The sequence below is a fragment of the Haemorhous mexicanus genome, chromosome 34, assembly GCF_027477595.1.
Source record: "Haemorhous mexicanus isolate bHaeMex1 chromosome 34, bHaeMex1.pri, whole genome shotgun sequence".
NCBI lineage: Eukaryota > Metazoa > Chordata > Aves > Passeriformes > Fringillidae > Haemorhous > Haemorhous mexicanus.
Window position 1 is genome coordinate 328927 of NC_082374.1, and position 20904 is coordinate 349830.

At 73.4% G+C, this 20904-nt stretch overlaps 2 protein-coding genes across 2 annotated transcripts; both read right to left on the reverse strand.

The window, feature by feature from the left end:
• Positions 1-40: 40 nt before the first annotated feature.
• MAST1 (microtubule associated serine/threonine kinase 1) lies at positions 41-13448 on the reverse strand. The gene is made up of 25 exons (XM_059872039.1): positions 13234-13448; positions 12788-12863; positions 12332-12410; positions 11751-11917; positions 11361-11526; positions 10755-10961; positions 9930-10049; positions 9451-9565; positions 9184-9251; positions 9016-9101; positions 8029-8237; positions 7101-7239; positions 6349-6481; positions 5543-5708; positions 4800-4901; positions 4582-4704; positions 3910-4019; positions 3721-3839; positions 3420-3631; positions 3192-3371; positions 2608-2840; positions 2062-2184; positions 1781-1917; positions 1555-1697; positions 41-1387 (listed from the first exon to the last, which is right to left on the reverse strand). The coding sequence occupies exons 1-25, from the start codon at positions 13367-13369 to the stop codon at positions 741-743; spliced, it is 3996 nt and encodes a 1331-aa protein (XP_059728022.1). The 5' UTR covers positions 13370-13448; the 3' UTR covers positions 41-740.
• A 1831-nt stretch (positions 13449-15279) lies between these two features.
• On the reverse strand, positions 15280-20100 carry RNASEH2A (ribonuclease H2 subunit A). The gene is given in 9 exon segments (XM_059872102.1): positions 15280-15504; positions 16457-16476; positions 16478-16581; positions 16659-16746; positions 17685-17822; positions 18718-18805; positions 18977-19103; positions 19418-19489; positions 19964-20100. Coding segments are annotated over 9 exon segments (897 nt in total). The 5' UTR covers positions 20091-20100; the 3' UTR covers positions 15280-15371.
• Between the last annotated feature and the right edge of the window lie 804 nt (positions 20101-20904).

Genomic DNA, 20904 nt, shown 5'->3' on the forward strand with positions numbered 1-20904 from the left:
CCGGTGTCCCCCCGGTGTCCCCCCGAAGCACAGCCGGGGCTCGGTGCTGTACAGCCTTTATTGGTCCCCGGGACCCCCCGGCTCCCCCGGCCCGGGGGGCGTTTGCATAGCGAGAACGGGGGGGGGGAGGGGACTCTGATGATGTCACGGGGGGTGTGGTGATGTCACCGGCTTGGCTGGCCCTCGTGTGACGTCACTGCCGGGTGGAAACCGGGCATAGCCCCACCCCCCCTCCCCTAGGATGTCACTTCAGCTGTGACGTCACCACCTTCACACCCTCCGTGACGTCACAACTGTGATGTCAGCACTCAAATACCACCGGGGATGCCGCAGCCGTGACATCATCGATCCCGCAGCAGCCGTGAGGTCACGCTCGAGGGGATGACGTCACCATCCCCTTCCCCGAGTGACATCAGAGCAGCGCCCGTGCCCCTCCCGTGACATGGATGCTGTGACGTCATCACCGCTCTGACGTCAACACCGGAGCCAAAACCGGGGACAAACGGGAGACCGGAGGGGGGGGCAGAGGGGCGTCGCCCTGGGGGGATTGTCCGGATCGATGACATCACACCGGGGGGGAGGAGTGCCGGGTCGGTGACGTCACACGGGGGGGGTGTCACAGTATTAACCCTTCGCGTACGCGGGGAGGGGCCGGGGGCGCGACCCCCGCATGCCTGGGGGTCCTGGGGTGTCCCCCCCTATTTACAGCCGGGGGTCGGGGGGGGGGGGTCGGGTCAAGCTCAGCGCCCGGGGGGGCCCGCGGCGCCCCGGGGGTCCCCGGGGGTCGCACCGGGCCCCACCACCACAATGGGCACCGGGGGCCCCCCCGGCGCCGCCGCCCCGCGCTCGTGCTCCTGCACCGGGCTGAGCGCCTTGGGGGGGCCCCGCGCCCCCCGCTCGGGCTCCTCCGGGCCCGGCGGCGGCGGCTCCGGCCCGGGGGGGCCCCCGAGCAGCAGCGGCAGCTCCTGCCGGCCCAGGCGGCGGGCGGGGGCCGCGGGCGGCGGCGGCTCGGCCGGGCCCTCGCCGTCCCACTCGGCCAGGCTCTGCAGCGGCGGCTCGGCCGGGAAGTCCTTGCGGGGCGGCTCCAGCCCCAGCTTGCGGGGCGGCCCCGGCGCCGCCTTCTCGGGGAGCCCGCGGCGGGCGAGGCGCGGCGACTCGGCGGCCTTGGGGTGCAGCTTGGCGGGGAAGGCGGGCGGCGAGGCGGCGGGCGGCGAGGGCGTGTGGGCGAGCGGCGAGAGCGGGATGCTGCCGGCGGAGCGGCACCGCGCCGCCCGGTACTGCCGCTGCAGCTTCGGCGACAGCCCCTGCAAGGAGCTCGGCCGCAGGTGCGGCCCCGCCGGCGACGGCGGAGCGCTGGAGCCCGGCGAGCTGCTGGGCGGGGAGGCCCCTGCGCGGAACGGGGTCAGCGCGGGGGGAACGGCACCGGGCACCGGGCACCGGGCACCGGCACCGCTCCCCGTTCCTGTGACCACGCCCCGTTCCCAAGCCACCGCCCCGTTCCCGGTACCCTCCGCCCCCGCGGCCCCGCCCCCCTCCTTTGGCCCCGCCCCTTACCGGGGTCGCGCGCCCGCGCGTGCGTGGGGGAGGCGGGCAGCGAGTCGGAGGAGGAGAGCGAGCGGCTCAGTGACGTCAGCGAGCGGCTCGTGTGCAGCAGCGAGGCCTGGCGCGCCAGGTGCCGGAACAGCGCGCTGCGCCGCCTGGCGGCCGGGAGGACCGTCAGCACCCCGCGGCCCCCGGAGCCCCCGGTGCCTCCCGGTGCCCCCCGGTGCCCCGTGCCCACCTCTCGTGGCCGCTCCCGGTGCCCCCCCGGCGGTTCCTCCGCGCCATCTTGGCGCGGGCGCTGCGGCGCCGCGCGGGGCCCAGGCGGATCGAGGTGTTCTCCAGCGGCGTCGTCGTCACCAGCACCTTGGTCCCGCTCTGGGCGACAGCGGGTCACGGGCGCGACCCCCAACACCCACCGCCCCACCGGGGCTCACCCCCTGGTCGTGGCTGACCTGCCACGACCCTGCCGTGACCCACGGCCCCCCAAACCTGTGACCCCCGTGACCCCCGGTGCCCCACCTTGAGGATGAGCTCCACCACCTCGGTGTGCACCAGCCCGTGCACCGGCTCCCCGTTCACGTGCGTGATCAGGTCCCCGGCGCACAGCCCGGCCTCCTGCGCGGGGCCGCCCTCCTCCACGTGCTGCCCCCAAAAACCGGGGTCACCCACGGGGCACCGCGGGCGGGACCCCCCGTGTGTCCCCAGTGTCCCCCCGTGTGTCCCTTGTCCCCCTGTCCCTGTGTCACCCCATGTGTCCCCCCATCCCCGTGTCCCCCCCGTCCCCGCGTCCCCCCATGTCCGCCCATTCCTGTGTCACCCTTCCGTGTCGCCCCCAGTGTCCCCCTGTCACTGCCCCTGTGCCCAGTGTCCCCATGTCCCCCCACGCCCCTCCCTGTCCCCGTGTCCCTCCTGTCCCCGTGTCCCTCCGTGTCCCCCATGTTCCCCCGTGTCCCCCCACACCCCCCTGTCCCCGTGTCACCGCCCACACCCCCTTGTCCTCGTGTCCCCGGTGTCCCCCCCGGTGTCCCCCCCGGTGTCCCCCCCGGTGTCCCCCGTGTCCCTGACCCAGACGACGTGGTGCACGCTGTACACGTCGCTGTCGCCCAGGTAGACGCGGATGGCGCGCAGGGTGAAGCCGAACTTCTTCCCGGGCCGGGGGATGGCGATGGGCGAGCGCGGCGGCGCCGCCACGGCCGGGGCCAGCTCCCGGCCCGGCGACGAGTCCCGCGACGAGGGGTCCGACGACAGCGACCGCGGCGACATGGGGCTGCCCAGGGGGGACGAGCCGGGCGCCTCCCCTGCGCCCCCAGACCCCGCTGAACGCCGCCCCAAAACCCCCCGGGAGACCCCCAGAGCTCCCGCGGGACCGGGGACACCCCCGGGATCGGGGACACCCCACAAACCCCCCGGGAGACCCCACAAAGCCCCCGGGAGACCCCCAGAGCCCCCCACGGGCATCGCCGTCAGCCCCGGGACCGGGGACACCCCACCCGTGCGACTGGGGGGTCCCAAGGTCCACCGAACACCCACGGGAGACCCCCAGCCCCCCTCCCGTGGGGACCGGCGGGTGCAGGGGTCCCTGGGTGTTTGGGGTCCTTTGGGGAGGGTCCTTAGGGGGTCCGGGGGGGGGTCCCGGGGGTGTCACCCACCGCTGGGGATGATGACGGACAGCGCGGTGGCCGACGCCGACTTGGTGACCTTGCCGGGGGCGCGGGGGCTGCGCTTGTCGCCGCCGGGCTCGGCGGGGGCCACCCCCGGGTGCCGCGGCCGCCGCAGCCCCAGCTCGGTGCGGGGGGGCGGCGGCTCCGCGGCCCGCGGCGCTCGGTCCCCTGCGCAGGGGGAAACGGACACGGGCGGTGAAGGGACCCGGGCCGCACCGGAGACCCCTCCCCACCTTCCCGGGACGCACCGGGCTCCTCGGGGGTCCCGTCCGGGGGTCCCTCGCGGCCGCCGTTGCGGGGGCTCGGCCGCTCCTCGGGGGGGGGGCGCGGGGCGCGGCTCCAGCAGCGCCGAGAAGCGGCGGCGGGCGCCCGGGGGGGGGCTGCCCTCGCCCTCGGGGGGCGGCCCCTCCCCCGCCGAGCGGTGCTTCCTGCGGGGACACGGCCGGGGACGGGGGTGAGGGACCCCGCACGGCCCCGAGCCCCCCGGGACCCCCCCCAGGACCCCCCAGGTGCGCACAGCTCAGGTGAGCCGGTTCTCCAGCCGCGCTCGCGGGCGAAGCCGTCGCGTCTCCCCTCGTCCCGCGGGCGCCCCTTGGGCTTGGGCTCCTGCGAGAGCTGCTCCAGGCTGCTGTACACCTGCGGGAGGGCACCTGCTCACACCTGGGCACAGCCGGGCACACCTGGGCACACCTGGGCCCGGCCCCACCTTGCTGAAGCGCGGCGAGCAGGACGAGAACTGCCGGATCTCCACGGGCTCGTCCTCCGTCGTGTCCTCGTCCTCGTACGACGTCACGTGGGGGTACCTGTCCGACCGCGCTGGGGGGGGCACAGGTGTGAGGGGGGACCCTTAGAGCGACCCGGGGGGGGGTGGGGAGGAACCCCAGGGAGGGGCTTGGGGGGGTCCCGGGATGGTTCAGGGGGTTCTGGGGGGGGGGTCCCGGGATGTTCCAGAGGGTTCTGGGGGGGGGGGTCCCGGGATGGTTCAGGGGTTCTGGGGGCTCCTGGGATGTTCCAGGGAGTTCTGGGGGTCCCGGGATGGTTCAGGGGGTTCTGGGGGGGTTCTGGGATGTCCCAGGGGGTTCTGGGGGGTCCCAGGGAGGGTCCAGGGGGTCCTGGGATGTTCCAGGAGCTGATCCAAGGGGAGTCCCAGGGATGTCCCCCAGGGGGTCCCAGGATGTTCCAGGGGGTCCCGGGATGTTCCAGGGGGTTCTGGGGGGGTCCCAGGGGGGTCCCAGGGGGGTCCCAGGATGTCCCGGGGGCGCTGGGGGGGTCCCAGGGAGGGTCTAGGGGCTGATCCAAGGGGAGTCCCAGGGATGTCCCCCAGGGATGTCCCCCAGGGGGTCCCGGGGCGGGTCGGGGGGTCCCGGGGGTCCCTCACTGTCGAAGTAGCTGGTGTCCTCCTCGGACTCCAGGTGCGGCACGAACTCGGCTTTCTGCCGCAGCAGCCCCGTCCAGTCGAGAGCGGCGAAGAAGCCGTGGGCCTTCACCTCCTGAGCCCCCCCTGCGCGGCAGCGCCGGCTCAGGGGGGTCCCGGGGGGTCCCGGGGGGTCCCGGGGGGTCCCGGGGGTCTGGGGGGTCCCGGGGGGGGGGTCTCACCTGCCCCGAGGCGCCGCAGTGGGTCCGGCTGCAGCAGGCAGGAGATGAGGTGCTGAGCGTCCGGGGGCAGCGCCTCGTCCCCCTCCGGCCACAGGATCTCGTCTGGGGGGACACGGGGGGGACAGGGAGGGGTCAGCTAAACACAGACCCCGTACCTGGGGTCACCTGCCCAGTCCCCGTGTGACCCACTCTGTGTGTCCCCATGCCAGCCCATGTGCCCGTCCTGATGTGTCCCTGTGTCCCCTGCCACACCTGAGGTCACCTGCCCTGTGTCACCTGAGGTCACCTGTCCTGTGTCCCCCCCACGTCCCCTGCCACACCTGAGGTCACCTGCCCTGTGTCACCTGAGATCACCTGTCCTATGTCCCCCCCGTGTCCCCTGCCACACCTGAGATCACCTGTCCTGTGTCCCCTCCGTGTCCCCTGCCACACCTGAGATCACCTGTCCTGTGTCCCCTCCGTGTCCGCTGCCACACCTGAGGTTACCTGCCCTGTGTCCCCCCCATGTCCCCTGCCACACCTGAGATCACCTGTCCTGTGTCCCCCCCATGTCCCCTGCCACACCTGAGATCACCTGCCCTGTGTCCCCCCCATGTCCCCTGCCACACCTGAGATCACCTGTCCTGTGTCCCCTCCGTGTCCGCTGCCACACCTGAGGTCACCTGCCCTGTGTCACCTGAGGCCACCTGCCCTGTGTCACCTGAGGCCACCCGCCCTGTGTCGCCGCGCCCCCGGGGCCGTACCTGAGATCACCTGCCCGAAGAGCTCCTCGGGGGTGTCCCCGAAGAAGGGCACGCAGCCCACCAGGAACTCGTAGAGGACGATGCCCATGGCCCACCAGTCCACCGGCTTCCCGTAGCCCTGGCGCAGGATCACCTCGGGCGCGATGTACTCGGGCGTGCCGCACACCTGGGGACAGGTGGGCTCAGCAGGGGACACGTCCCTGTGGCTGCTGCAGACACACCCAGCTCCCCTGGCCCTGTCCTGCCCCGCCCTGGCACACCTGAGTGCGGCTGGGCACAGCTGAGCACACCTGGGCACACCTGGACACATCCGAGCACCCACTGGGCACACAGCTGGCATACCTGTGGCACCCACCTGTGCACACCTGGACACACCCAGCACACCTGGGCACCCACCTGTGCACACCTGGACACACCCAGCACACCTGGGCGCCCACCTGTGCACACCTGACACACCTGGACACACCCAGCACACCTGGGCGCCCACCTGTGCACACCTGGACACACCCCGCACACCTGTGGTGCCCACCTGTGCACACCTGACACACCTGGACACACCCAGCACACCTATGGTGCCCACCTGTGCACACCTGGACACACCCAGCACACCTGGGCGCCCACCTGTGCACACCTAACACACCCGGACACACCCAGCACACCTATGGTGCCCACCTGTGCACACCTGGACACACCCGGCACACCTGTGGTGCCCACCTGTGCACACCTGGACACACCCAGCACACCTGTGGCACCCACCTATGCACACCTGGCCCACCTGGACACGCCCCGCACACCTGGGCGCCCACCTGCTTGTCGCGGAACTCGCGCGCGTCCTTCTCCATGTGCCCCTCGTACAGGTTGGTGGTGAGGCTCATCAGCCCCATCTTGGACAGCCCGAAGTCCGTCAGCTTCACGTGGCCCAGCGAGGTGATCAGCAGGCTGCAGGTGAGCGGGGCGGGGCCAGGTGAGCGGGGCGGGGCCAGGTGAGCGGGGCGGGGCCAGGTGAGCGGGGCCCAGGTGAGCAGGGCAGAGCCAGGTGAGTGAGGTGGGGCTCAGGTGAGTGGCACAGGGCCCAGGTGAGTAGGGCAGGGCCCAGATGAGTGGGGTAGGGCCCAGGTGAGTAGGGCAGGGCCCAGATGAGTGGGGTAGGGCCCAGGTGAGTGGGGCCCAGGTGAGTGGGGCGGGGCCAGGTGAGTGGGGCCCAGGTGAGCAAGACAGGGCCAGGTGAGAGGGGCCCAGGTGAACAGGGCAGAGCCCAGGTGAGCAGGGCCCAGTTGAGTGGGGTGGGGCCCAGGTGAGCGGTGCAGGGCCAGGTGAGCGGTGCAGGGCCAGGTGAGCAGGGTGGGGCCAGGTGAGCGGGGTGGGGCCCAGGTGAGTAGGGCAGGGCCCAGGTGAGCGGTGCGGGGCCAGGTGAGTGGGGCCCAGGTGAGCGGTGCGGGGCCAGGTGAGCGGTGCAGGGCCAGGTGAGCAGGGCGGGGCCAGGTGAGCGGTGCAGGGCCAGGTGAGCAGGGCGGGGCCCAGGTGAGCGGGGCGGGGCCCAGGTGCCCCCGTGGCGCACTTGTCGGGTTTGAGGTCGCGGTGCACGATGCCGTAGGTGTGCAGGTACTCCAGGGCCAGCACGGTCTCGGCGAAGTAGAGCCGGGCCAGCTCCAGGGGCAGCGCCCCGATGTGCTTCAGCAGCGTGGCACAGTCCCCGCCTGGCACGGGGACAGGGGGACAGGGGGACATGGCAGGGACAGGGGGACACCAGGGACAGGGGGACATGGCAGGGACAGGGGGACACGGGGGACAGGGGGACAGCGGGGACACGGGGACATGGCAGGGACAGGGGGACACCAGGGACAGGGGGACATGGCAGGGACAGGGGGACATGGCAGGGACAGGGGGACACCAGGGACAGGGGGACATGGCAGGGACAGGGGGACAGCGGGGACACGGGGACATGGCAGGGACATGGGGACACCAGGGACATGGGGACACCAGGGACAGGGGGACACCAGGGACAGGGGGGACATGGGGCACACCAGGGAGATGGGGACACCAAGGATAGGGGGGACATGGGGGGAACACAGGGGGACAGGGGGACACAGGGGACATGGCAGGGACAGGGGGACGTTGGGGACACAGGGGGGGACAGGGGGGGACATGAGCACATGGGGGGGACATGGGCACGACTCTTAGCCCAGCACCCAGCCCCATATTCCGGCACCGCGACACCCCGCCCCATATCGCGATAGCTATCCGCCTATCCCCACCTCCACCCCCATATCGCGACATGCCACCCCATATCCCAATACCCCGCCCCGTATCCCCATGCCCCGCCCCATAGAACGACGCCCCGCCCCATCCCCCGAAGCCCCGCCCCCTGTGACCATCTCCGGCCCCATATCCTGACTCCCGGCCCCACATCGCCACTCCCGGCCCCACATCGCCACTCCCGGCCCCACATCGCCACTCCCGGCCCCTATCGCGACTCCCGGGCGCACCTTCCACGTACTCCATGACCATGCAGAGGTGGCGGCGGGTCTGGAAGGAGCAGAACATGCTGACCACGAAGGGGTTCTCGGCGAAGGTGAGGATGTCGCGCTCCACGAAGGCCTGGTGCACCTGGTTCCGCAGCAGCAGGTTCTGCTTGTTGATCTTCTTCATGGCGAAGCGCTGCCGCGTGGCCGTGTGCCGCACCAGGTACACCGCCCTGGGGGGGACAGGTCAGGGTGGGACCCCCGGGAACCGCCCCGGGACCCCCGGGAACCGCCCCGGGACCCCCGGGACCACCGGGAACCTCCCCGGGACCCCCGGGAACAGCCCCGGGACCCCCGGGAACCCCCGCACCAGGTACACCGCCCTGGGGGGGACAGGTCAGGGTGGGACCCCCGGGAACCGCCCCGGGACCCCCGGGAACCGCCCCGGGACCCCCCGCACCAGGTACACCGCCCTGGGGGGGACAGGTCAGGGCGGGACCCCCGGGGACCCCCGGGAACCGCCCCGGGATCACCGGGAACCCCCTGCGCCAGGTACACCGCCCTGGGGGGGACAGGTCAGGGTGGGACCCCCGGGAACAGCCCCGGGATCACCGGGAACCGCCCCGGGATCACCGGGACCACCGGGAACCTCCCCGGGACCCCCGGGAACAGCCCCGGGATCACCGGGAACCCCCGCACAAGGTACACCGCCCTGCGGGGGACAGGTCAGGGTGGGACCCCCGGGAACCGCCATGGGACCCCTGGGAACCGCCCCGGGACCCCCGGGAAGCGCGCCGGGACCCCCGGGAACCGCCCCGGGACCCCCGGGAATCCCCGCACCAGGTACACCGCCCTGGGAGGGACAGGTCAGGGCAGGACCCCCGGGAACCGCCCCGGGACCCCCGGGAACCGCCCCGGGAACCTCCCCGGGACCCCCCGCACCAGGTACACCGCTCTGGGAGGGACAGGTCAGGGTGGGACCCCCGGCCCCCCGGCCCCCCGGCCCCTCACCCGTAGGCGCCGTTGCTGATGAGTTTGATGGTCTCGAAGTCGCTCTCACCTGGCGGCTCCTTGGGCCGGGGGGCGGCGGCGCGGCCCTGAGGGGGGGACAGGTGACATTGCGGGGACAGGTGACACCGGGGGGGGACAAGGGGGGACACGGGGGGAGCCAGCGCCCACCTCAGCCCCCTCCTCGGGCTCCGGCGTGTTGGTGCCGCTGCTGTCGGGCTCCTCCAGGTGCAGCATGTCTGGGGAGGGGCACAGGTGTGGCACAGGTGCGTGTGGGGATGGGGGGTGGCACAGGTGTGTGTGGGGACACCGGGGGGGACACAGGTGTGCCCCCCATGCCTGCCTGTGTCCCCACCGTGTCCATAACCCCCCACTCCACACCTGTCCTCCTCATACCCGTCCCCCCCCCCACCTGTCCTCGCACCTGTCCCCCCGTACCTGCGCGTGCCCCCCGGGCCCGGCCCAGCTGCCTCAGCAGGTACCGGGGGGTGTCGGCTCGCAGGGGCCCCTCGGCCCGGCCCAGCAGCTGCGACAGCCCCGCGGGGTCGAACTCCTGGGGACAGGTGAGGGACACGTGAGGGGGGCACAGGGACAGGTGAGGGGGCAGGGACAGGTGTGGGGGGGACAGGTGAAAGGGGGCAGGGACAGGTGAGGGGGGCACAGGGACAGGTGAGGGGCACAGGGACAGGTGTGGGGGGGACAGGTGAAAGGGGGCAGGGACAGGTGAGGGGGGCACAGGGACAGGTGAGGGGGGCACAGGGACAGGTGAGGGGGGCACAGGGACAGGTGGAAGGGGCAGGGACAGGTGAGGGGGGCACAGGGACAGGTGGAAGGGGCAGGGACAGGTGGAAGGGGCAGGGACAGGTGAGGGGGGCACAGGGACAGGTGGAAGGGGCAGGCACAGGTGCGGGGCTCACCAGGCACTCGAGCAGGCGCGCGGGGCGGGAGATGATGATGAGGAGCCGCTTCACCAGCTGGGTGATGAAGGCCACCTCCTCCGACTCGGAGCGCTCGTAGGCCTGAGGGGACACGGGGGGACATTGGGGGGGGCCGGGGACACCTGGGGGGGCCGGGGGACACCTGGGGATCCCCCGGGTTTGTGCTGAGCCCCGCTGGGTCCTTGTGGGGTCCCGTTGGGTTCTGCTGGTACGTTTGGCCCCCACTGTCCCCAGTGTCCCCCTATTGTCCCCACTGTCCCCAGTGTCCCCCCCGTGTCCCCCACTGTCCACTGTGTCCCCCCATGTCCCCAGCTGTCCCCCATGTCCCCTGCTGTCCCCCTTTGTCCCATTGTCACCCCCGTGTCCCCCGCTGTCCCCTGTGTCCCCCCATGTCCTCCGCTGTCCCCCATGTCCCCCCGTGTCCCCCCGTGTCCCCCCGTGTCCCCCCGTGTCCCCCCATTGTCCCCAGCTGTCCCCAGCTGTCCCCGTGTCCCCTCACGTCCTGCAGCAGGCGCTCCATGCTCTCCTGCAGCTCGCAGAAGCAGCCGGCCGTGATCAGCCCGTGCCTGTCCCCCCGTGTCCCCCCGTGTCCCCCCGTGTCCCCCCGTGTCCCCCCGTGTCCCCAGCTGTCCCCAGCTGTCCCCAGCTGTCCCCAGCTGTCCCCTCACGTCCTGCAGCAGGCGCTCCATGCTCTCCTGCAGCTCGCAGAAGTAGCCGGCCGTGATCAGCCCGTGCCTGTCCCTGCTGTCCCCCCGTGTCACCCCGTGTCCCCCCGTGTCCCCAGCTGTCCCCGTGTCCCCTCACGTCCTGCAGCAGGCGCTCCATGCTCTCCTGCAGCTCGCAGAAGTAGCCGGCCGTGATCAGCCCGTGCCGGGCCGTGGCCAGGCAGTCCCGGGCCAGCTCTGCCAGCTGGTGCTGGATGAAGCTCAGGGCGCCGTCGGCCAGGGGGGTCCCGCCGGGGCCGCAGCCCCGCACGAACTCCTCCAGCCGCTCCTGCATCTGCGCCGTGGCCTGAGAGACCCGGGGGGACCCCAGGGTGACCCCAGAGCGACCCCATGGCACCCCAGAGACCCCGGGGGGACCCCAGGGTGACCCAGACTGACCCCATGGTGACCCCAGAGTGACCCCACAGCGACCCCTGAGCGACCCCATGGCACCCCAGAGACCCCAGGGGGAGCCTGTGGGGACCCCAGAGCAACCCCAGAGCCCCCCCAGACCCCATAACCTCCCCTATGGCCACCCACAGCCCCCCCAGACCCCATAACCGCCCCCTTGGCCGCCCCCAGCACCCCCAGACCCCATTACTGCCCCCTTGGCCGCCCACAGCCCCCCAGACCCCATAACCTCCCCTATGGCCACCCACAGCCCCCCTGGGGCACACCAGACCCCATAACCGCCCCTATGGCCCACCCACAACCCCCCCCCAGACCCCATAACTGCCCCCTTGGCCGCCCCCAGCCCCCCTGGGGCACCCCAGACCCCGCAGGTGCCCCGGCCCACCTTGGGGAACCTCTCCTTGTACACGTGGTTCATCATCACGATCTCGTTGTCGTGGGACGAGGGCGAGCGCCCGGGGCTGGGACAGGGGGGGCACAGCTGGCACCCGCGGGACCCCCAGGACCCCCCCATTCCACCCCCCATGGCCACGGGGCCACCCCAGTGTCCCCCGAGGTTGGGTGAGCCCCAAATCCCGGCCCCTCCCTGACCCCAGGGTGTCCCCAACCCCACAGTGACCCCCCCAAATCCCCCCCAAACGCCCCCAAGCCCCTTCCCCCCGTGCCCACCGGTGTCGGCGCCCACCTGAGGCTGCGGGAGCGGGGTCGGGGGGCGGCCGCGCCCCCCCGGGCCCCCCCATCCTCCTCGGCCAGGCTCTCGGAGCTGCCGAAGTGGCGGGACAGGAACCGCAGCTCCTCGGCCGTGGGCTGCGCCGGCAGCTGGTGCAGCCGCTCCTGCGACGAGCACGAGGACTGCGGGGGCCGGGGGTCAGCCCACCCGGGACCCCCGAACCTCCCCGGACCCCCGGTCAGCCCACCCGGGACCCCCGGACCTCCCCGGACCCCCGGTCAGCCCACCCGGGACCCCCGAACCTCCCCGGACCCCCGGACCCCCGGTCGGCCCACCCGGGACCCCCGGACCTCCCCGGACCCCCGGTCAGCCCACCCGGGACCCCCGAACCTCCCCGGACCCCCGGACCCCCGGTCAGCCCACCCAGGACCCCCCAAATCTTCCTTGAGCCCCCAGACCCCCCGTGCCACCCCCAGACGCCCCCCAGCCCCTTTCGGACCCCACATCGCCCCCGGCCCCCCCCAGACCCAGCACGGCCCCCCCTCCCAAGCCCCCCAAGCCCCCGGGGGGGTCTGGGGGTCGCGCCCCCCCCTCACCGAGACGGTGGAGCTGGGGGTGTTGGTGCCATAGCCCGAGGAGGGCAGCGAGGCCAGCGACCAGCGGCGCCCGTCGGCCCTGGGGAGGGGGCGTCAGCACCGGGACAGCCCGGGACAGCCCGGGACAGACCCGGGACAGACCCGGGATACCCTGGGACAGCCCGGGATACCCTGGGACACCGCCCCACACCTTGGGGACACCCCCGGACATTGGGGACCCCCCTGGACCCTGAGGTTGTCACCGGGACCCCCGCCCACCCCCGCGTATCCCCCCCGGTGTCCCCCCGCTATCCCCCCCCGCTGTCTCCGGTCCCCCCGTGCCCTCCCCCGGTATCCCCGGTATCCCCGGTGCCCCCCCCCTCTGTCCCCGGTGTCCCCCCCGGTGCCCCCCCCCGATGCCCCCCCCGGTGCCCCCCGGTGCCCCCCCGGTGCCCCCCCCCGGTGCCCCCCCCTCACCGGCGGGACGCGCCGAACGAGAAGTGCGCGGGGGCGCTGGGGGAGAAGTTGCGGGGGCTGTCCTGGGGGCTGTTACCTGGGCACAGGTGTGGTGACGTCACCGCCCCGCCCTGACAGGCCACGCCCCGTTCCCGCGGGTGGGCGGGGTTAAACGCTTGGGCCCCACCCCAGGGTAGGGGGGGCAGGAGGGACCCCAGGGGTGGGGGGTCTTGGGGGGGGTCCCGGCAGTTTGGGGGGGTCTGGGGGGGATTTGGGGGCTTTGGGGGGGACGTTGGGGACATGGGGAGGGGGTCGAGGGCACTGGGGGAGGGGGCTCCGGGTAACTCTAGGGAGGGGTCGGGGGTCTTGTGGGGGGGTCGGGGGGCTCCGGGGGGACGGGGACGCCCGGGGGGGACCGGGGGCACCCGGGGGGGGTCGGGGGCACCCGGGGGTCGCGGGGGTCTCACCGATGTGCCCGGGCAGCGGCGAGTGCGGCCGCGGGAGGGTGGGGGAGGTGCTGGTCAGGATCAGGCTCTTCCGGTTGCTCGTGCGGCAGCTGGGGGGGGCGGGGGGGGGGTCAGGACCCCCGAGACCCCCCCCCATACAGGGACCCTCCCCCACGTCACCGGGCTGGGGGAGGGGGCACCCACAGCACCCCCCACCCAAAATATCGAGGGGGAAAAATGGGGGGGGGGACGGGGGACAGCGGCCGGGGGGGCTCGGGGGAGGATGAGGAGGGAGAGGGAGGGGGAGGAAGGAGGGGGGAGATGGAAGGTGAGGATGAGGATGAGGATGAGGATGAGGATGGAACGGGGACCAGCATGAGGATGAAGGAGGGAGAGGATGAGGACGGAGCAGGGATGAAGGTGGGGAAGGGTGAGGATGAAGGCTGAGGGTGGACATGGAGGATGAGGATGAGGATGGACATGGAGGCTGAAGGATGAGGATGGCCATGGAGGATGAGGATGAGGATGAGGATGGACATGGAGGATGAGGATGGACACTGAGGATGGGGATGGCCATGGAGGATGAGGATGGACGCGGAGGCTGAGGCGGCGCGGGAGGAAGGCCGAGCCCCCGGTACCTCTTGGTGCGGCGGAACATGCTGCTGCCCGCCAGGATCGGCATCGGGGGGCTCCGGGGGGGCTCCGGGGGTCCGGGGCGGCGGCGGGGCGGGGGGGGGCGGGGGGGCCGCGGCGGCTGCAGTGGGCGGGGCCGGGGCGGGGCCGGGGGCGGGGCCGGGGGGCGCAGTGGGTGGGGGGCGCGGGGGGGTCTCACCTGCTGCTCTTCCGCGGCAGCGGCAGCTCCTTCTGCAACGGGGCAACGGCTGGGGGGCGGCCCGGGCCCCCCCGGCACCGCACCGGCCCCGGGGGGGCTCCGCGGCCTCCGTGCCCCCCTCCCGGGGCCGCCCGGTGGCCGAAACCCCCCGGATCGGGCGGCTCCGAGCACCCCCGGGCCCGCAACGCCCTCCGGTACCGGGCCCGCACCCACCTCCCCCGCCGGTGCCGGCCGCGCCCGGACCGACCTTCCCGGTACCGGGGCTGCGCTGCCCCCCCCGCCCGGTACCGCCCTGCGCTTCCCCCCCTGCGGAACGGCCTGCGGTGCCCGGTGCCGATCCGATCCCTCCGGTACCCATCGCCTCATCCCGGTACCGACCCCCGCCAGCTCCGATATCCCCCGGTACCGATCCCCGCATCCTCCGGTACCGACATCCCGCCCGGTACCGACCTCCTCCCGATAACCGTTACCCTCCCGGTGCGGATACCCCGGTACCGATTCCCCGGTGCCGATTCCCCGGTGCCCATTCCGGTACCGGCTCCGCCATCCCCCGGTTTCCCCCCCGTCCCCTCAATAACACCCCCCCCCCCCCCACCCGGTACCTGCAGCCGCCGCCGCCGGATCACGCCCGAATCGTCCATGGCGGCGCCGCTGCCGGCGCGGGGGGGTCCCGGCCTCGCTGTCCCCCCCCGCAGCCCCCGGTACCCGCAGCCCCCCCCCTTCAGCCGCCCTCCGCCATCGCCCGGGACCCCCGGGAGGCCCCGCCCCGAGCCACGCCCCTGGGCCACGCCCCGGCCACGCCCAGCCCCGGCCCCGAGGGCGCCCCCCGGCGGCGGGGCGGCTCCGCCCGGTCCCGGTGCCCCCCCCCGCCCGCGCCGGTCCCGCTGTCCGCGGTGCTGAACGGCGGGAGGAGGGGTCCGCGCCCCCCGCCCCGTCAGAGACCCCCCCGGCGCTGAAACCCCCCAAAAACCGGCCCCAAACGGGGGCGCGGGGGGACATCGGGGGGCTCGGGACACCCCCGGTGCCCCCCCGGCCATTCCCTAATCCCGGATTGAGGCCGCGGCGCTCTCCGGGCCTTTGCCCAGGGCTGATGAACCCGGGGGGGGCACCTGGGCTCCCCTCCCCCCACGGGGGGCACGACCCCCCCCAGATCCCTTCAGCTCCGGGGGTCCCTGTGGCCCCCCCAGCCCCAACATGAGCGACCCCCCGGGGGTGGGAAAAAAGGAGATTTGGGGTGTTTTAGAAATGCTTTATTAAAAAACAACGCTCTGGGTGCCTGGTTGGGGGGGGTCCCCAATTTGGGGGGGGGTCCCCCTTTCCGGGGGGGTCACAGCTCGGCCAGCGGCCGCAGGCTGCGCTCCTGGAAGAAGCGGTGGGGGGGGCGCCGGGGGGGGCTCCGGGCGAAGTAGGAGAGCACCGAGGGGGGGGCGCTGGGGTCCTCTGGGGGGTCCTCGTCAGCCCTGGGGGGGCGGGAGGGGAATGTTTCCCCCGTCCTGACCCCCCCCGCGCGCCCACGGGGACCACCCCCCTTGGACCCCCACACCCAGGAGTCCCAGAACCCCCCAGAACCCCCCGGTGTCCTCCCAGGACCCCCCTGTACCCCCTGGGACCCTTCCATGCACCCCCTGTACCCCCCAACACACCCCCACCCCATACCAGAGCACCGGGACCCCCGTGCCCCCCATACCACTGCACCGGGACCCCCGTGCCCCCCGTACCACTGCACCGGTCCCCCCGTGCCCCCCGTACCACTGCACCGGGACCCCCAGGACCCCCGTGCCCCCCGTACCACTGCACCGGGACCCCCAGGACCCCCGTGCCCCCCCCGTACCACTGCACCGGGACCCCCAGGACCCCCGTGCCCCCCGTACCACTGCACCGGGACCCCCAGGACCCCCGTGCCCCCCGTACCACTGCACCCGGACCCCCAGGACCCCCGTGCCCCCCGTACCACTGCACCGGGACCCCCAGGACCCCCCGTACCACTGCACCGGGACCCCCAGGACCCCCCGTGCCCCCCCGTACCACTGCACCGGGACCCCCAGGACCCCCGTGCCCCCCGTACCACTGCACCGGGACCCCCAGGACCCCCGTGCCCCCCGTACCACTGCACCGGGACCCCCCGTGCCCCCCCATACCACTGCACCGGGACCCCCCGTGCCCCCCCGTACCACTGCACCCGGACCCCCAGGACCCCCGTGCCCCCCGTACCACTGCACCGGGACCCCCGTGCCCCCCGTACCACTGCACCGGGACCCCCAGGACCCCCCCCGTACCACTGCACCGGGACCCCCCGTGCCCCCCGTACCACTGCACCGGGACCCCCCCGTGCCCCCCGTACCACTGCACCGGGACCCCCGTGCCCCCCGTGCCCCCCGTACCACTGCACCGGGACCCCCAGGACCCCCGTACCACTGCACCGGGACCCCCCCCCCGCTGCAGCAGCGCCTGCGCCGTGCCCCAGCTGAACCGCACGAGCTGCGGGAAGCCGAACACGGGCTCCAGGTTCCTCCTCAGCCACTCCTTGGTCTTGGGGTCTGCAAAGGGGGAGGGGGCGTCAGGGGGACCCCAAACTCGGGACCGCCCCCTCCCCAACCCGCCCCTCCCCCCCCACCGTTGGGGTATCCGGAGCCGTAATCGCGGTCGGGGTCCCCCAAATCTTCCACGAAGTTCCAGTGGAGCACGGCCCGGTCCCGGGCGACCTGGGGGGGCACGGGGGGCTCTGAGGGGCTGGGGGGGCGCTGGGGGAGAGGAGGGTCCTGCCCCCCCCCCCCAAAAGCCAGAGGTCTGGGGGCTGAGATGTGGGGTAAGGGAGGGGCGGTCAGGGGGTCAGCTCAGGGGTCTGGGGGGGTCAGTTGGGGGTGTTGGTGCTGGGGGGGGTCAGTTCAGGGGTTTGGGGGTGTTGGTGCTGGGGGGGGTCAGTTCCAAGGTTTGGGGGGTCAGTTCCATGGTTTGGGGGGTCAGTTCGGGGGTCCGGGGGGTCAGTTCGGGGGTCTGGGGGGGTCAGGTCAGGGGTTTGGGGGGGTCAGTTGGGGGTTTGGGGGTGTTGGTGCTGGGGGAGGGTCAGTTCCATGGTTTGGGGGGTCAGTTCCATGGTTTGGGGGGTCAGTTCGGGGGTCCGGGGGGTCAGTTCGGGGGTCCGGGGGGGTCAGTTCAGGGGTCCGGAGGGTCAGTTCGGGGGTCTGGGGGGGTCAGTTCCATGGTTTGGGGGGTCAGTTCCATGGTTTGGGGGGTCAGTTCGGGGGTCCGGGGGGGTCAGTTCGGGGGTCCGGGGGGGTCAGTTCGGGGGTCGGGGGGTCAGTTCCATGGTTTGGGGGGTCAGTTCGGGGGTCCGGGGGTCAGTTCGGGGGTCCGGGGGGTCAGTTCGGGGGTCGGGGGGTCAGTTCGGGGGTCGGGGGGTCAGTTCCATGGTTTGGGGGGTCAGTTCGGGGGTCGGGGGGTCAGTTAGGGGGTCGGGGGGGTCAGTTCGGGGGTCGGGGGGTCAGTTCCATGGTTTGGGGGGTCAGTTCGGGGGTTTGGGGGGGTCAGTTGGGGGTTTGGGGGTGTTGGTGCTGGGGGGTCAGTTCGGGGGTCGGGGGGTCAGTTCGAGGGTCGGGGGGGTCAGTTCGGGGGTCGGGGGTCAGCTGGGGCCCAGCCCCACCTTGGCGCAGATGCTGGCGGCGCTGACGGCGGGGAACAGCGCGTCGGCCTTGGGGCGCACGGTGACCCCCAGCCCCGGGAAGCGCCGCCGCAGCTTCGCCTCGTACTTGTCGGCCGGCCCCACCGTGTCCACCAGCACCTGGGGCCCCGAATCCCCCCGGGACCCCCCGAGTCACCGCGGGACCCCCCAAAACCCCCCCGGGACCCCCAAAACCACCGCGGGACCCCCCAAAACCCCCCCGGAACCCCCCGAGTCACCCCGGGACCCCCCGAGTCACCCCGGGACCCCCAAAAACCCCCGCGGGACCCCCCAAAACCCCCCCGGGACCCCCAAAACCACCGCGGGACTCCCCAAAACCACCGCGGGACCCCAAAACCCCCCCGGGACCCCCCCAATCACCCCGGGACCCCAAAACCCCCCCGGGACCCCCCGAGTCACCGCGGGACCCCCCAAAACCCCCCCGGGACCCCCCGAGTCACCCCGGGACCACCCAAATCACCCCGGGACCCCAAAACCCCCCCAGGACCCCCCAAAACCCCCCCGGGACCCCCCCAATCACCCCGGGACCCCCAAAAACCCCCCCGGGACCCCCCGAGTCACCCCGGGACCCCCAAAAACCCCCGCGGGACCCCCCAAAACCCCCCCCGGGACCCCCCCAATCACCCCGGGACCCCAAAACCCCCCCGGGACCCCCCGAGTCACCCCGGGACCACCCCAATCACCCCGGGACCCCCCCAAATCACCCTAGAACCCCCCTGAATCCCCCCGAGTCACCGTGGGATTCCAAAATCACCCTGGGACCCCCCCGAGTCACCCCAGGCCCCCCAAAATCCTACCCCTGCCACCTCCAAATCCCACCTGGCCCCCCCAAATCCCACCTGGCCCCCCTCCAGGCCCCCCAAATCCCACCTGGCCCCCCCAAATCCCACCTGACCCCCCTCCAGGCCCCCCAAATCCCACCTGGGCCCCCCCAAATCCCACCTGAACCCCCTCCAGGCCCCCCAAACCCCACCTGGCCCCCCCCAAACCCCACCTGGGCCACCTGCACCCCCGAGTCCAGCACGAACTGGATCAGCTCCGTGGCCGTGTCGTGGGACAGCTCGTTCAGGTTGTACTTGGCTCTGGGGGGGGGTCGGGGGGGCGTCACCCCCAAATTGGAAGCCCACCCCCCCCAGCACCCCAAACTGGGGGGAGCCAGGACGGGGGGCTCGGGGGCACCCGGAGGGGCGCAGGGGGGGCTCCCCGAGGGTCGGGGCCCCCCGGGATGGTGGGGGGCACGCCGGGGGTCTCACCGCTGCTGCATGCAGGCCGAGATGTGGGCGGGGGGCAGCACCTGCAGCGCCCACCCCACCCAATCCCCCGCGGCCTCCAGGAGCCCGAAGCGCCGCTCCCGCTCCGCCTCCGAGAGCGTCTTCGAGTCTGGGGGGGCGGGCGGGGTGAGGGACCCCCGGGATCCCCCCCAGCTCCCCCGGGACCCCCCCCCCAGCTCCCCCCGGGACCCCCCCAGCTCCCCCCGGGACCCCCACAGCTCTCCCGGGGACCCACCCGGGACCCCCAACCCACCCCTGGGACCCCCTGGGACACCCCCAACTCTCCCCGGGATCCCCAACACACTCTCGAGCCCCCAAGCCCCCCGCTCCTGTGACTCCCCCGGACCCCCAGCGCTCCGAGCCCCTCGCTCGGGACCCCCCAAACCCCCCGGGACCCCCCCGGGACCCCCGGGCCGGCCCCACCTGCCACCCCCAGCGCCTCCAGCTCCGGCAGTTTGTCCTCGGGGCAGTAACAGACAGCGTAAACCATCGGGCCTGGGGGGCACGGGGGTCAGAGCGGACCCCGGGGCACCGGGACCCCTCCCACTGAACCCCCGGTGCACCGGGACCTCCGGACGCAACCCCCAGGGCACCGGGACCATCTCGACTCAACCCCCGGACCCCCACACTCAGTCCCCGGTGCACCGGGACCCTCTCCACCTAAACTCCGGTACACCGGGACTTCTAAAATACACCCCCGGTACACCGGAAGCCCCGGAGGCAACCCCCGGAGAACCGGGACCCCTCCCACTGAACCCCCCGACCCCCAAACTCAACTCCCGGTACACCAGGACCCCTCCCACTGAACCCCCGGAGAACCGGGACCCCTCCCACCGAACCCCCGGGGCACCGGGACCCTCTCCACTGAACCCCCGGACCCTCACACTCAGTCCCCGGTGCACCGGGCCCTCCCCGCGCCCCGTGCAGCCGCCCCGGCCCGGCTCCCCCCGGTTCCCCTCCCGGGCTCACCGAGCACCGGCCCCCGGCCCGCCTCGTCCACGCCGAGCGCGCAGGGCCGGGCGCGGCACGGGCCGGGCACGGCGGAGGCGAAGCGGCCGCCGCCCGCCGGGTCCCGCTGCAGCGCGGCGAGCGCCATGGCGGGGCGGGGCTGGGGGCGGGGCCGAGGGGCGGGGCCACTATTAGCGCCAATCACCGGGCGGGTGCTGCGTAACGGGGCGTGGCTTTGTTTAGGGGCGGGGATTAGCGGGGCGGGTCAGTATATTGTGGCGCCATTGCGCGGGGGCGGGGCTTAAAGGAAAAGGCGGGGTTTATCGGAGGGAGGCGGGGCTTAACGGAAAGGGCGCGGTTTAACGGAGGGAGGCGGGGTTAAACGGGCCGGGATGCCCCCCCGGCGGGGCCGGAGAGACTCCCGGGATCGGCGGAGCACCGGGAGAGACGCGGGGTGGAGTGTCCGGGGGTTCCCCGGGATGGCGGGGGCTGGTAGGGGGTCCCGGGAAGGTCCCGGAAGCCTCGTGACCCCCCCGGTCCGTCCGGGAAGCGCGGCCCCGGGGCGGGCGGTGGCGGGCAGCGCGGGAGGGGGTTCCCGGAACGGCCCCGCCCTCTCCCGCCTGCCCAAATAAGGGCACGGTTGCGTCAGCGGGGAAAGCCCCGGCCCCGCCCACTTCCGTTGACGCCGGTGCACGCGGGGGGCTTCCCACGGGAGGGGGAGGGGGGACCCGCACGGCTCCGCCGCCCCCGGTCCAGAACGACCAGAGCCGTTACCGCAATTATCATTATTATTATTAATAATAATTAAATACAAATGTACAAAAAAGTCAGCAGCGACAACGAATCGCCCCCCGCCCCGGGACTGGGGGGTCCCCGGGGGCCGCTCCCCACCGGGGGGGGCCTGTAAACGTCACCGGGGGGTTCCCCCCCCCCCGAACACCCTTTGGGCCCCTCCCGCGGAA